The sequence below is a fragment of the Peromyscus leucopus genome, chromosome 2 (genome assembly GCF_004664715.2).
Source record: "Peromyscus leucopus breed LL Stock chromosome 2, UCI_PerLeu_2.1, whole genome shotgun sequence".
Taxonomy (NCBI): domain Eukaryota; kingdom Metazoa; phylum Chordata; class Mammalia; order Rodentia; family Cricetidae; genus Peromyscus; species Peromyscus leucopus.
In genome coordinates, this window is record NC_051064.1 from 68,616,775 (window position 1) to 68,632,536 (window position 15,762).

At 46.7% G+C, this 15,762-nt stretch overlaps 1 protein-coding gene across 1 annotated transcript in view; it reads left to right on the top strand.

The window, feature by feature from the left end:
- Positions 1-15,762, top strand: part of Abca1 (ATP binding cassette subfamily A member 1) — a 116,765-nt gene that overhangs the window by 78,745 nt on the left and 22,258 nt on the right. Inside the window, exons 12-23 of the mRNA XM_037203327.1 lie at positions 1,720-1,917; positions 2,606-2,811; positions 3,369-3,545; positions 3,998-4,220; positions 5,642-5,863; positions 6,818-7,022; positions 8,113-8,226; positions 11,992-12,163; positions 13,087-13,218; positions 13,827-13,969; positions 14,158-14,295; positions 14,816-15,036. Coding sequence (XP_037059222.1) covers positions 1,720-1,917; positions 2,606-2,811; positions 3,369-3,545; positions 3,998-4,220; positions 5,642-5,863; positions 6,818-7,022; positions 8,113-8,226; positions 11,992-12,163; positions 13,087-13,218; positions 13,827-13,969; positions 14,158-14,295; positions 14,816-15,036 — 2,151 coding nt within the window. The remainder of the gene's footprint in view (positions 1-1,719; positions 1,918-2,605; positions 2,812-3,368; positions 3,546-3,997; positions 4,221-5,641; positions 5,864-6,817; positions 7,023-8,112; positions 8,227-11,991; positions 12,164-13,086; positions 13,219-13,826; positions 13,970-14,157; positions 14,296-14,815; positions 15,037-15,762) is intronic.

The window sequence follows — 15,762 nt, forward strand, 5'->3', positions numbered from 1 at the left end:
GTATACAAGGTGATGCCTGGGGCTTCCACTTTGCTGCCTTAGGCTCTCATGTCCCTGCTTCTGGATCTATCTGCTCCTGTTGTACATCCTGCGGACCTGAGACACTTTTCTGTTGAGTCTAAGAACCCTCTAACCTAACCTGAGTGTTTTTTTTTTCTTAATTGTTCTGAACTGGACATGGTCCTTCATCTCCAGGCCCTACTTCTTCTCTATCTAGTATTTCATGTGAAATGCCAGGTCTTCTACTCCTTTCAGGCTCTCTGGAGATGCCATAGGGTCAGTGACCTCACTGGGTATGGATGTCCTCTTGGTCTAGATGTCCTCTTGCCATACTGCTTAGAACTTATACTGGCAGGGTTCAGCTAAGTGCCACCATCCCATCTCTCTGCTCCTCTTTGTTCATTCACTTCCAGGTATCCAAATAAAGTCGTTTCAGAGTTGATAACCTATGCCTCTGGACTTTTGTGAGGTACACTTGTGCATCTGTTAACAAAAAAATTACACGGGTACCTCACCAGTGACAGGGTGCATGGTTATTCCCTTGTGGAAAGCAATTTGAAGTGGAAGTTTCAAAATCCACAAAGAATGAATTATGTGCTATAGTTTATTCCACGTCCCCCCCCCATGCATCCTATGGCAGTAATTTTAAAGAAGTCCTCATGGGAGAGAAAATGTTATTACTGTAATTGTTATTGTGAGAAATTGGAGATAGACTCAATGCTATGCAGTACAGGAATGGTTAATGAGATTATAGTAGATACACTCTGTAAAATCATTATGTTCCCATTAAAACAACAAGGAAGAAGCCACCCAGGGGAAGAGCTTGCCAGGTTAGTGAAAAGAAGACTGATTAAGGAAGGTACTCTTAAGGCTTTTTTCCAGCTCAGCAGAGCAAGGGCCTCCTGCTTCCCTGGAACCTGGTAAATGGGCATGGCAGCTGTTTGCATTTCGCCCAGTCAGCAGTTGCCCCGTTTTCCTGGCAAGGCATCTGTACAGGCTTCTGCCCCAGTCCCCCTGGACTGGCTGGTTGAGGACCAGAATGGCTTACCTGTGACCTTTTTCACATTGACAGGTGAAGGGAAACAGGCCTCCTTTTCATCATGATCATATGTTCTGGCGTTGGGAAAGACCATCTTTTACTTGGATTAACCAGCAGTATTTCTTCCCTGAATTAAGCCTTAAGAGTGGGGTCGGCCTAGAGATAGGGTTTTTATTTGGCATCATCTGACCATGTCTCAAAAGAGAGGGGAGATCTGATGTAGTGGGTGTGCTGGAATCAGGGAGCCTGTGTTTTCCAGCCTGGCTTTCCTGTTCGTTAGCTACATTAACATCCTTGAAGTTCTGTTTTCCTGTGTGTGAAATGGGCAATATCAAAGCTACACCCTCATGGAGTTGTGTGAGTTATGATGCCAATAGATCCCTCAGCACACTACTACTACTGTTGTTAGAGTTAAAACGGTTAACCACTGTCTGGTACAGTGGGGAGCCTGTGGACTGTGAGTTCAGAGGTCTGACTTTGTGTCTCAGCTCATCAGTTCACCTTGGCCAATATCGATCAACTTCAGTCTTCTTCTTGTCAAATAGAAGCCTTGTAATGTGTCTTACAAGTTACTGTGAAGATACACAAACACAGACCGAGCAGGTGAAAAAGGGTGTGTGATATAGTGCCTTACCATGAACTTGATGTTTCCTATCCCCATGTTCTTCCTGGAATGACAGACGCTGTTAGACAGCAGAGGCAATGACCAGTTTTGGGAACAGAAGTTGGATGGATTAGATTGGACCGCCCAAGACATCATGGCATTTCTGGCCAAGAACCCAGAGAATGTTCAGTCCCCAAATGGCTCTGTGTATACGTGGAGAGAAGCTTTCAATGAAACCAGCCAGGCAATCCGGACGATATCTCGCTTCATGGAGGTGAGGGCCTGCTGTGCACATCCTTTAGCAAAGACTAAGAGCGTTTTCCTTTGAGATGTTAAAATAAAGTTAAAGGCAGAAGGAGGACTTAGAATGAATGAATGTGTGGTGTCACGGACAGCTATATCCTGCAGGCCTGGTGGACAAGATAAACGCTAGATGAACGGCTTCATGAGAAAATAAACTTACTTCCAGCTTTACTTCAAATAGACTCCATGTTCTATCCATTATCTTCTAGGTTTTTCCATGTTTGATATTCTAGATTCTAATAGTAATAAATTGCTGTCTTATAAAGGCATTACTTATGAAACTTATCTAATCTAATTTGGGACAGATAAAGCTTTAAAACTTTAATCCTAAAAATGATGGAAAGGAAAAAGGCTGACTAGAATTTTTCCTTATCGATTTAATTGGTTAGTTGCCATGACCCAGCATTGCAAAGAAAACAGAATAGAATAAAATAGGATCACTTCCCCTCACACAAAACAATAGAGGTAATGCTCAGTATTTCACGTAAATCTCAGTTCTAAGCTTGGTTGAAACCTGGAAAACTACTTTAGAGAGGACTAGGTGGTGGAGACTGAGAAATTCGGACAGCCAGTTCCTCTCTCAAAGGAGTCTGAGATCTGGCCACCACTTGTCTTCATGGCCACCAGTGTCATAATGAGACTGTCCTTCTTTCTGTCAGTGTGTCAACCTGAACAAGTTGGAGCCCGTTCCAACAGAAGTCCGCCTCATCAACAAGTCCATGGAGCTGCTGGATGAGAGGAAGTTCTGGGCTGGTATCGTGTTCACAGGAATCACTCCTGGCAGTGTGGAGCTGCCCCATCACGTTAAGTACAAGATCCGAATGGACATTGACAACGTGGAGAGGACCAATAAGATCAAGGATGGGTAAGCTGGATGCCATCACACAAGCCCAGTCTTACCAAGGTCAAGAACATAATTTGGATGACTTTTATGACTGCACTCTATTAGCAATTTGGAAGGAATTTCAACACCAAATCAGCAGCATGACTTTGCTAAAACTTCATTGCTGGGGACTGTTAATCAAAGGCCATAAAATTTTAGTCTTTCTCTTTCAGCATTCCTATTCAAAAGATTAACTCAAAGGACTTAAAAGTCAGGAGAAAGCCTTTAGGGGGTCTCCACACTAGCCAGACACAGTTTTATGAAAAGAGGCAGACAACCAATAAAAGGGAGTAAGGTTGAGGAAATTTTAGTATGCCCATCTGGTGCAATGTTAGGTCACCAATAAAAGGGAAAGAAAAATAGACCCCTAAGGAGTGTTTTCACTGTGATTATTCCTATTCAAGAATCTGTGTACTTGTCATCTGAGAAAAGAGTAGGAGAGAGAGAAATAGGAAGAGTAGCCAAGGAAAAGTGGGGGAACTGTGGGTAATTTCCAGTGTGCTTGTAGGAATGTTTGATCACATGTTGTTTGGTTTTAGGTACTGGGACCCCGGTCCCCGGGCTGACCCCTTTGAGGATATGCGCTACGTCTGGGGGGGCTTCGCCTACTTGCAGGATGTGGTGGAGCAGGCGATCATCAGAGTGCTGACGGGAACCGAGAAGAAAACGGGCGTCTATGTGCAACAGATGCCCTACCCCTGTTATGTCGATGACATGTGAGTGTACCAACAAGCCCACGTCTTTGTTAAATAAGCAGTTGCGTGTGGAGTGCATGTGTACATGCGTGTCCTGCACAGTGTGAGAGTGAAAGCAAGTCAATAGGAGATGGTCTTAGAGACACTGACCTTCAGTGAGAGACCAAATGGGATTCTGGGTCCCAAATGGGTGGGGACCCTTCGTATTTAGTTCTTAGTAAAGTAACTTACGTTATTTTAATATTACCCCCAATTCCTAGTTATTAAAGTGATCCCCTAAAGAAATTTTGGATGGCTATACTCTGTCAGCCAAGGTTCTCATCTCTGTCTACTGCTAATGAAACATTTGGTCATTTGAGAGTCCAGTGGGCCTTCCCTTGGTGACCCAAATGTAGTTTTTCCTCCAACATGCAAGGCCTTGGATCTTAGCCTGCCTCTTTCATTTTTCTCATGCTCTTTATCTGTGCCTCCAGTTTCCTGAGGGTGATGAGCCGGTCCATGCCTCTCTTCATGACCTTGGCCTGGATTTACTCTGTGGCTGTGATCATCAAGGGCATTGTGTATGAGAAGGAGGCGCGGTTGAAGGAGACCATGCGGATCATGGGTCTGGACAATGGCATTCTCTGGTTTAGCTGGTTCATCAGCAGCCTCATCCCTCTGCTCGTGAGTGCTGGCCTGCTGGTTGTCATCTTGAAGGTAAGCTGGCCCCCTCCTTCCAGAAATACTTGTACCCCACTGTGTACTTAAGGTTTGATCCTTGGAGTATTGGGTGGAGATTATTTCCAAGTTTGTTAAAGCAGTAGTCCAAAGTTATATGATAGTACAGGTTTGGACATCTGGAGGAAGAGGCTGAGGCAGACTTTGATATATGGATACAGTAGGGATCACTGTCTGGAGGGATAGAGCACATGCTGCGTCATGCAGAGAGAGGAGGGAAACATGATTAAGCAACCCAGTGGAGTGCTCTGGAGAGTATACAGCTTGTCCAAGAGTTTCCCACATTGAGCTGAGAAGTCCAAATTCTTATACCCTCCTTCCCATTTTGTCAATCGTTGGATGGGGTCTCACCAGGGAAAGGGGTGTTTCAGGGCATGGTAGCTCTCCTAGCTATGACAACAGAGATGCTAACATCTGGATGTCTTTTACCTATAGCCAGGTAAGCCCTCCCTTAAAGTGGAGTCTGGGCAGTGAAGTTTTTATCTCATACACGAATCTACTCTTCAGTTCTCTTGCCTCAACAGTTATTTCATATAAAGATGCCTCTTATAAAAGTTAGTGTTTTCTAGGAGAGAGACAGAGAACAAAGTCAAAGGATGTAGCATTTATCTTAACACTAGCTACTATATTTTACTACTCTTGAGCACTCGTGGATGCCAAGTACTATGTAGAGTATGCGCTGTGGGCTGCCTCAGTGTATCCTACCTACGGTGACCCATTGAGTGCTCAAGGCAGGCCAGAGCATCACTAAAGCACCCCAGGATGACAGAACCAAGATGCATTTGCATGCAGTTCTGGAACAACCTTTTTCTCACACTCTGGTATATGAGGGCAGTGACCTAAGCCTTGTGACAAGAGTATGGGTCCTCCAGCCAGTGTGTGGGAGCTGATTAAGATAACTTCGTATTCACAGGGCCTGCTTCACTGTCTGCAGTCCCTCCAGGTGAACTCAGGACTCAGAATATTCACGAGTATTTAGATGAGTGCGTGAATGAAGACTTTGTAGCTAACAGGGAAAGGTTAAAGTTATCTGGCCTTTTTCTATGTTTTTGGAGAGAAAGGATGCATGGGCTGTTGTCTTATACATCTTTTTCTTAGAGGCAGTAGTTGTCCTAAGACAAGGAGAAGCCAGGTGAGAAACAGAGCAAAATTATTAACTGAGATCAAGTAGAAGGTCCTAGACTTTGCACTTACCATCATTCTGCTGTGATTTTTTTTTCATGTGTAATCTCGAATAAGTTATTTCTCCTGGGTTTGGATTTCCGCATCAGAAAATTGAGCAGCATGGTTCCCCTACATTATCTCTGAAAGAGTTAGGAGTAAAAACCAGCATTATGATCACATGAGCGAGTGACTGGGCTTGCCGAGGCTCCACATTCATCCAGACTCTTCCTCTCCAGCTAGGAAACCTGCTGCCCTACAGTGACCCCAGCGTGGTGTTTGTCTTCCTGTCTGTGTTTGCCGTGGTGACCATCCTACAGTGCTTCCTCATTAGCACGCTCTTCTCCCGGGCCAACCTGGCCGCAGCCTGTGGAGGCATCATCTACTTCACGCTGTACCTGCCCTACGTCCTGTGCGTAGCCTGGCAGGACTATGTGGGCTTCTCCATTAAGATCTTTGCTGTGAGTAATTCTGTGAGGGTTGTAGTCCTGACCCCTCACCACTGACCCCTGAACTCTGGAGTTGGATGTTCACTCTGTTCTCCTCTCTTACTAAATTGTTTCTCCTTTGCCCTTATAATGATCACTGGTTGGATTTGATTTTTGTCAGAGATCAGATTGTACCTTGAACTGGTTGGATATAAATAACATTAGGGAATGCATCTAGTGTAGGCAACAGATACCATGTCTGCACTAGCTCTTTGGCCATAATAAGCTCACAGCAAAGTCATGGCCATGGATAGCTTGAGGCTACAAGTGGTTCATTCATGACCCTTGCTTGTCTTTCTTATATCCTTTTGGTACTTGGACTTGGGTAATAATTTCTGAACTGAACAAGACAGAACATGATTTACCCTCCCACAGATACCTGCTCAGGACATTTTTTTCTCGCTTTGTGCAGTGTAGGTGTGGTCTTTGAGCATGTGAGAATACCAGTGAGAGCCACTCACTAGCTGCCCCCCTGGGTCACTGATAAGATATTAATAGGCTCTCAGCATACTGCAAGTACCTCCGGCTGAGTCTCATAGATGTCAAGCCTTAAAGTGGCTCCTCTGATCCTGAATATTCAATGACTGATCAGTGAAAAAGTTCTTTGATGAATGTCAGTATGAGGCTGAATGGGGGACAGGAATGTTGAGCCTTGGAATATCTTGGGAAACATACAGTTCTAAAAGTCTCACTTGCTCTCATGCATGCATTTCTGAAATGTGTGTGCATAATGAGTGCTTGTAAATGAAATCATTTTATATGCTGCAAGAGAATCCGCTTCTTCAAAGGAACTCTAGGAGAACGCTTACATGTCTTATGATTGATGTAATTTGCAAATTCAAATTTCTCAAGGTGGAATTTACATTAGAAGAGATAAATGAGAGCAAAAGGACAGAGACCCATTACTTTTGCCTCTTTTTCTCTCAGAGCCTTCTGTCTCCCGTGGCTTTTGGATTTGGCTGTGAATACTTTGCCCTTTTTGAGGAGCAAGGCATCGGGGTACAGTGGGACAATCTCTTTGAGAGCCCGGTGGAGGAAGACGGCTTTAATCTCACCACCGCAGTGTCCATGATGCTGTTTGACACTTTCCTCTATGGAGTGATGACATGGTACATCGAAGCCGTCTTTCCAGGTACCCCAAGCTTCCAGACTGCCTTGGCTAACTGATATAGGAAGACCCTTTCTGTCTCTCGACCTTTCTTTTCTTTGTGTTGCAATTGCTGAAAGATGAGGGGCATCCCCAGGAAATGGCTTGGGCTTTAAACCTGTGAAAGACAAATAGTACAGGGAAAGTCACTTGTGCTGAAAGCACACCTCTTCCTACCACCATGTCACCCCTGCTTGAGCCCAGTGTGCCAGGTACCGTGCAAAGCACTTTACATCCTCTGATTCGGAAGATCGCCGTGGGGTGTTTGCCATGGTAAACAGCTTCCAAATGAGAGATCTAACTGGGAATTTAAGTGACTTATCTGAGGTCACATGACCGTTAAGTGTTGGTGCTTGGGGATGACCCCAGTTGGACCACACCGGGTCAGAGCCCAGTAGATTCCTTTCAGTGATGACTAGGTTCTGGAGTTCTGTGTCCCCAGAGATGGAAGCCCTGTGAGAGCTTCTGGTTCTTAATTACAGGTTATGAATAATATACTATATTAGATCTTAGCACTTACCATGGTTTAGTCAAATTAGTATTCGGTAACAATTAATTTTGATGCTTTCCTTAGCCTTCTTTGCCAAGTGTAACAGTAACCCTCTTTGATACATTTCCATACAAGATCAGATTTTAGGAGGTGAACTTAGGCTTCTTGTTCACCCTCTGACTCCCCTCTGAGGAAGCCAGTAAGTAGAGGAAGCCTATATGCAATGTTCTTTTTAACCTGAGCTTCCTCCACTGAATATACAGTTTGCATCATAGAGATTGAGATTCAAATTCTAAGTCTGTAATTACTGGGTAAGTGACCTTGGGTAGACTCTGTGTCCTTCACTTTGCTCATCTCTGAAGTGAGGATGGTGTTGCCATCTGGGGTTGTTGGGAAGCTGTGGAGATGTTTAGAGTACATGATCTACATCACAGGTTTGGGCAAAAGTTAGTGGTCCACCTCCATCTCAGTTCCGGTCTATTCTTTCCCCTAAAGATCATGTCAAGGAGAAAGAGGGTGTGACTAGAAAATGGCAGAAATGCTGAGATGGCATTAGCTTGGATCATGCCTGTGCTTTGCTTTCAGGACAGTATGGGATTCCCAGGCCCTGGTATTTTCCTTGTACCAAGTCCTACTGGTTTGGTGAGGAAAGTGATGAGAAGAGCCACCTTGGTTCCAGCCAGAAAGGAGTATCAGAAAGTAAGTACTGCTGACATGCACTCTCCTGTACTTGATGCTACTGTCCCTACCAGGGAAGGGCATACCTCTCACATTTAAAAATACTCTAAATCCACAGTAGAGGCAGAAAAATCCCATGCAATACCTCCTTCCCAAATATACCATGCCGTTGCTGTCCTGTGCACTGACTTAGTGGGAATCCTGTAGGGCTCCTGAGGAACCCCTCCTTCGTCTCCACCACATCGAGGAAAGTATGGTATATTCAGTATACCCTTATCTCCCCGTTCTTGGACAATTGTGCTAGTCTATGAAGCCAGGAGGAGTAAGTAGTTAGCCATGATTGTGGACCTAGTCTTTCTGCCTGCCTTGCTGTCGTGGTCTCTGCCAGGGATTCTGTAGGTGGCTGCTATAGGCTGAGCTTTATAACTTCTCACCCTTCCTTACCCAGGGCCCTAATCCTCTCCTAGTTCCTGACTACAGGTAAAGCTGCCTCAGTTCTTTTCAGGTTTTGTGTTTGTGTCTTTGTACTCAGTGTGGCTCCCTTCTACACTGTCTGTCAGTAGACCCGCTCCCTTCACACTGTCTGTCAGTAGACCCGCTCCCTTCACACTGTCCGTCAGTAGACCCGCTTCCTTCACACTGTCTGTCCGTAGACCTGCTCCCTTCACACTGTCTGTCAGTAGACCCGCCCCCTTCACACCGTCAGTAGACCCGCCCCCTTCACACTGTCTGTCAGTAGACCCGCTTCCTTCACACTGTCTGTCAGTAGACCCGCTTCCTTCACACTGTCTGTCCGTAGACCTGCTCCCTTCACACTGTCTGTCAGTAGACCCGCTCCCTTCACACTGTCCGTAGACCTGCTCCCTTCACACTGTCTGTCAGTAGACCCGCTCCCTTCACACTGTCTGTCAGTAGACCTGCTCCCTTCACACTGTCTGTCAGTAGACCCGCTTCCTTCACACTGTCTGTCCGTAGACCCGCCCCCTTCACACTGTCAGTAGACCCGCTCCCTTCACACTGTCAGTAGACCCGCTCCCTTCACACTGTCAGTAGACCCGCCCCCTTCACACTGTCAGTAGACCCGCTTCCTTCACACTGTCTGTCAGTAGACCCGCTTCCTTCACACTGTCAGTAGACCCGCTTCCTTCACACTGTCAGTAGACCCGCCCCTTCACACTGTCAGTAGACCCGCCTCCTTCACACTGTCAGTAGACCCGCCCCCTTCACACTGTCAGTAGACCCGCTTCCTTCACACTGTCAGTAGACCCGCTCCCTTCACACTGTCAGTAGACCCGCTCCCTTCACACTGTCAGTAGACCCGCCTCCTTCACACTGTCAGTAGACCCGCTTCCTTCACACTGTCAGTAGACCCGCTCCCTTCACACTGTCAGTAGACCCGCTTCCTTCACACTGTCAGTAGACCCGCTCCTTCACACTGTCAGTAGACCCGCTCCCTTCACACTGTCAGTAGACCCGCCTCCTTCACACTGTCAGTAGACCCGCCCCTTCACACTGTCAGTAGACCCGCCCCTTCACACTGTCAGTAGACCCGCTTCCTTCACACTGTCAGTAGACCCGCCCCTTCACACTGTCAGTAGACCCGCTCCCTTCACACTGTCAGTAGACCCGCTTCCTTCACACTGTCAGTAGACCCGCTTCCTTCACACTGTCAGTAGACCCGCTTCCTTCACACTGTCAGTAGACCGCTCCTTCACACTGTCAGTAGACCCGCTTCCTTCACACTGTCAGTAGACCCGCTTCCTTCACACTTCGATCACTGTCAGTAGACCCGCTCCTTCACACTGTCAGTAGACCCGCTTCCTTCACACTGTCAGTAGACCCCCCTCACCCTGTCAGTAGACCGCTTCCTTCACACTGTCTGTCAGTAGACCCGCTTCCTTCACACTGTCAGTAGACCCGCCCCCTTCACACTGTCAGTAGACCCGCTCCCTTCACACTGTCTGTCAGTAGACCCGCTCCCTTCACACTGTCAGTAGACCCGCTCCCTTCACCCGTCAGTAGACCCGCTTCCTCACCTGTCCGTCAGACCCGCTCCTTCACACTGTCTGTCAGTAGACCCGCTCCCTTCACACTGTCAGTAGACCCGCTCCTTCACACTGTCCTCAGTAGACCCGCTCCCTTCACACTGTCTGTCAGTAGACCCGCTCCCTTCACACCGTCAGTAGACCCGCTTCCTTCACACTGTCCGTCAGTAGACCCGCTCCCTTCACACTGTCTGTCAGTAGACCCGCTCCCTTCACACTGTCAGTAGACCCGCCCCCTTCACACTGTCAGTAGACCCGCTCCCTTCACACTGTCTGTCAGTAGACCCGCTCCCTTCACACCGTCAGTAGACCCGCTCCCTTCACACCGTCAGTAGACCCGCTTCCTTCACACTGTTAGTGTAGACCCGCTTCCTTCACACTGTCTGTAGACCCGCCCCCTTCACACTGTCAGTAGACCCGCTTCCTTCACACTGTCAGTAGACCCGCCCCCTTCACACTGTCAGTAGACCCGCTCCCTTCACACTGTCTGTCAGTAGACCCGCTTCCTTCACACTGTCAGTAGACCCGCTTCCTTCACACTGTCAGTAGACCCGCTGCCTTCCTATGCTGTCAGTAGACCCGCTCCCTTCACACTGTCAGTAGACCCGCTTCCTTCACACTGTCAGTAGACCCGCTGCCTTCCTATGCTGTCAGCAGGTCTCTCTTTTGTGCCCTTCTTTGGCTCTCCAATGGTTAAAGAAGTATGGTGTCCTTAGTGTGACGCCCACATGCACTGTCCTGCTACTTTCCCATTCTTCTCCCTCAGTACCTCTCACTGTGTGGGCTGGACTATGTTATGTCCGTCCACACATCCAGACCTTTGTCTACAGTGTTTCCTCCTCCCGTGCTGCCTTTTCTCCCACTTGCCTGCCTTCCAGACTCTTCCTTTCTTGCTCCTCAGCCTGGCTCAGCATCTGCTTCCCAGAGCTGCCTGTGTTGATTCTCAGCAGTCAGTTGCTCCCTCCCCTGAACAACCACCCAATCACACAAAGGACTCTGCATGGTTTAGAGTAACAGATTCACAAGGAGCTGCCTGACAAGTGTGTGAGGAGGCTCCTTTGTACTTACTCTTCATGGATTCCCCCAACCTAGTAACACCATGCATAACTAAAGTGTAGTTTCCAAACCTAAAACTGAAGTATAGTTTAAAACTGGCGTTGGTACAGTTCACAGACCATTAGATTCCTCATTCCACACTCACTTTGTTAGATCTGGGAAATTTTATCATGTATCATGTATTTATCATGTATCATCTTGTCACTCATCTGTTCGTAATTCTTAAAATTTTGTTATTTCCTGAATATTTTGGAAATGGAACTGGATAATAGGCAATTTTTTTTTGATAGTAGATCTTTTCCTCAGTATAATTCTTTTGAGATCCATTCAAATTGTGATGTATTTTTATAGTTTATTGCTTTTCCTTGCTAAGTCTGGTAGGAGCATCCGTAACACCTTTAGATATGTTTTTTAAAATGACAGTTGGCATATTGTATTGTAATTGTTTGTGCAGTACTTTTTCATGAACAGACTAATGTTCCATTATAAGCTCATCCCTGATATCAGCACACATGTCCCAAAGGGCTTAAATTACTTTTCTTCTGTTTGTCTGCAACATTAAAGGTTGATCATGGAAAGAGGCTTGTTCTCAAGATCTAAGCACATAACTTTCGTATTTGTACACTCTGCTGGTCAGGTCAGTGTTTCCTGTCGGCTCACCTCTGTCTCTTTTCTTTTGTCACAGTCTGCATGGAAGAAGAACCCACTCATCTGAGGCTGGGTGTGTCCATTCAGAACCTGGTGAAGGTTTACCGAGATGGCATGAAGGTGGCTGTGGATGGCTTGGCGCTAAATTTTTATGAGGGCCAGATCACCTCCTTCCTGGGTCACAATGGAGCAGGGAAAACCACCACCATGTAAGAAGAGGGTGTGGCTCCCACAAGATCTGCCACGGGAAACCCCTGCTTAGAAATGCAGACCTAAGGAAATTGAATAGGTCACCGGGCTAAGAGTGGAGCGTGATGGGAGGAAATGTCTCACCTAATCATAAGCATGCTTTCTGAGGTGTAGATTTTTCTAGGTGTTTTTCTTGTAGCCTAAAACAGGCAGGGACCTCTTGATGACCTTTCCCATGCATTGCTCAGAATTCCTTGGCTTTCTTAGAGTTTGAGGTGGTCTGTTTCTGAGTGAGTTGGTTTAGAGCTGCGAAGCAAGAGACTGGAAGGAAATAAAGATCAAACAGGCTAGAGAAAGAAGGATATTTCCAGGAAGTCTGTCTCTAAGCAGATGAGAGAAGGCCTGGGTAGCTTTCTCCTTCTCCTTTCTTTGGGACCTGTGAGGACCAAGAAAGTGCTAGAGAATACCAGTTAATTATAGTTTATAGTGTGCCCACTACCCCCCCCCATTCCAGAGTTTGATCTTTGGGGGGTGACCAATTTTCATTGTTATTCAACATAAAACCAGTACTTTATGATCATGACGAAGACACTCAGAAATTCTACCATGAAACACAAACATTTCTATCTTTTAATAGTATGTTCTTGATTTTTCATGTACAAGATGTTAAACATATAAAATAATGTTCTAAAGAGCACATCCTGTTATAAATTAAGAGTATAGTTTTTCAGATGCTTTTACCAAAACTTCCATTTCTAAGATACAGGCTTGTGCTCAGCTGTTCACTAAAGCAAATGGTTTTCAGTCTCTGGGCATCTACTAGATTCCAATCGGAAGGAATAGAGTGTCCAGGGTATGATCTGCTCTCCCTGCCCTGGCTCTGCAGCACTGAGAGGTGATGCTGGGTCTGCCTGATTCTTGAATTTGTTACTCTTCTCCTCAGGTCAATACTCACTGGGTTGTTCCCCCCAACATCCGGCACTGCCTACATCCTGGGGAAGGACATTCGCTCTGAGATGAGTTCCATCCGGCAGAACCTGGGAGTCTGTCCTCAGCATAATGTGTTGTTTGACATGTGAGTAGCAGAAGCATACAGAGAGGAGCCAATGCCTCCCCTGCCCCCGTTTGTGACCTGGGAGTCATGGTGTTCTGAGTATAGTGGTACTAAAGAATTACCCTTCTTTGGGTGCAGGGTGGTGGGTCTTATCTCTCCTGGGCCACGGTGACCAAGTTGTTTTTTGATTTCAGGGTAAAAAGGAGGTGAAGTTGTCTTAGTGTTCTCTTATCTAAATTCAGTAACTTGGGCTTCTGGGCCTCCCTATCCTTAGACTTAGGGCTTGAGACCCATTGAGGTTCATTGACTCTGAGTGAATGCTGAGCCAACTTGGTGAATAGAACAGTGATGTGAGAACTATCTGAAAACCTGGAATTTAAAGTTTTAACTGTCTGAAGCCCTGTGACCAGGCCTGCAGGGAAACGATCCATTATATTTCGGCTTTCATATCCCAAGAAGCTCCTATTGTGGCTCATTATTTGTGTACCCTAAATTCTTCCTTCTGGTTACCTTTTTTAGAAACTGATTATTTTTCAAAGGCAAGAACGATGTGGAAGAGAAGAAAAATGAGTCCAGGTCCATCCATTCTGCAGAGCCCAGAACTGACCTGCCCCTCTCTCCCCACCTAGGCTGACAGTCGAAGAACACATTTGGTTCTACGCCCGCCTGAAGGGGCTCTCAGAGAAGCACGTGAAAGCGGAGATGGAGCAGATGGCCCTGGATGTTGGCCTACCCCCCAGCAAACTGAAAAGCAAAACAAGCCAGCTCTCGGGTGAGTCCCAGGACCGGCCTTCTCCATCTTCTGTTCCTTCCTCCTCCAGAAAAACACCCCAGAGTCCGAGACTGGGTGGTTGGTCACAGAAGCCTGTCCCCCTCTGTCTCCAGGGGGATCCTCCAGTCATCTCTCACCACTTCCACCTCCACTCACCATTTGAGGTTGTTCATTGCTCTGTCCTGTAGGTGGGATGCAGAGGAAGCTGTCTGTGGCCTTGGCTTTTGTGGGTGGATCCAAGGTTGTCATTCTGGATGAGCCCACAGCAGGTGTGGACCCTTACTCTCGCAGGGGAATATGGGAGCTCCTGCTGAAATATCGACAAGGTACATGTTGTTACTTATTTCAAGTTACGACCTGGGGTAGAGGATGGCTCTTGAGAATTGTGGCTGTGTTTTGTTAGGGTAACAGAATTGCTGCTCAAGAAAAGTGTGGAGCCCTCATACTCAGTGCCTCTCCTGTGTGAGGGAGGAGGCCTGATTTGCAAGATACTTAAAGCTAATGTTTATTATTTAGAAAAGCAGAAAGGGCAGAGTTACGTGGCACTGTAGACTCAGATTATGAGTATAGAGGCTGGGTTGTTGTTCATTTTGGCCCTGACTATTGGGAATGCCTATAAACCTCTTAGCCCACTCCCTGGAGCAGGTTACCAGGTAAAGACTGCCCTCCTTTCTGTAACGATGCAACAGCTGTCCGCCAAGATTTGCCATCCTGGGGTCATGTCTGTGGAGGTTAAAGACTTCCCCTGGTCTTTCTCATATGTGACATCTCTGTTGTCCCTGCCACTCTGGTCAATGAGAATTGACAGGTCCCACTGTCACATCTGCTTGTGTTTGTGCCTGGCAGGCCGCACCATTATTCTGTCTACACACCACATGGATGAAGCAGACATCCTGGGGGACCGAATTGCCATCATTTCCCATGGGAAGCTGTGCTGTGTGGGCTCCTCCCTGTTTCTGAAAAACCAGCTGGGAACCGGTTACTACCTGACCTTGGTCAAGAAAGATGTGGAATCGTCCCTCAGTTCCTGCAGAAACAGCAGCAGCACTGTGTCATGTCTGAAGAAGGTGAGCAGCAGTCTTGGGGCTGGGCTGGTTGTGGGGACTAGGCAGCCAGAGCTTGTTGGCTTAGATGGCTTGTACACCCACGCCCCGGGTTGTGAAGATGGGGCGACATTCCCCTTGCTTTGAGGGCCTGTTGTAGTTCATCACAGCTCCTGTGTGGAAGGCCTAAAAGACCTCTGTTCCAACCATGCTAGTTCCGTTCCAGCCCATTTTATTTCCCTTCTAAAGGACCCTGAGTGATGGAGAAAGTCCTTTGAGGGCTTTATTCTATCCAAGAAAAGAGACTTGGCAAGAGGGAAGAAGAGCCTTAGCCACAAAATCCCCGCCACTCCTGCTTACTGCCTTTAAATCCCATCGACCTTCACTTTGAAACCGTGAAACATCAAATATTTATTATATGCGGCTTTACCCCGTGTACTACCTGTGGGTTTAAAAGAAAGTAATGGTGATAGGCCATTTTTGTTCTGTTTATAATATTTTTTACATTTTTTCATCTCAAAGTGTAATACGACCCAGGGAAGACGGTATTATGTTTATAGTCTCAGATGAAGGAAGTGAGGATTGTAGGGATTTGTAGTGTATTCAAGGTCTCCCACCACTGGGACCAGAACCCTGGATCTCTGTTTGCTTGTCTTTTACATGTCTGACATTTATTTGTGTGGTCAAACCATACCACCTACCTGCCCCCTGCCCCCAGCTTTGAACTCCTGTCTACTTATTTCCCTTCTA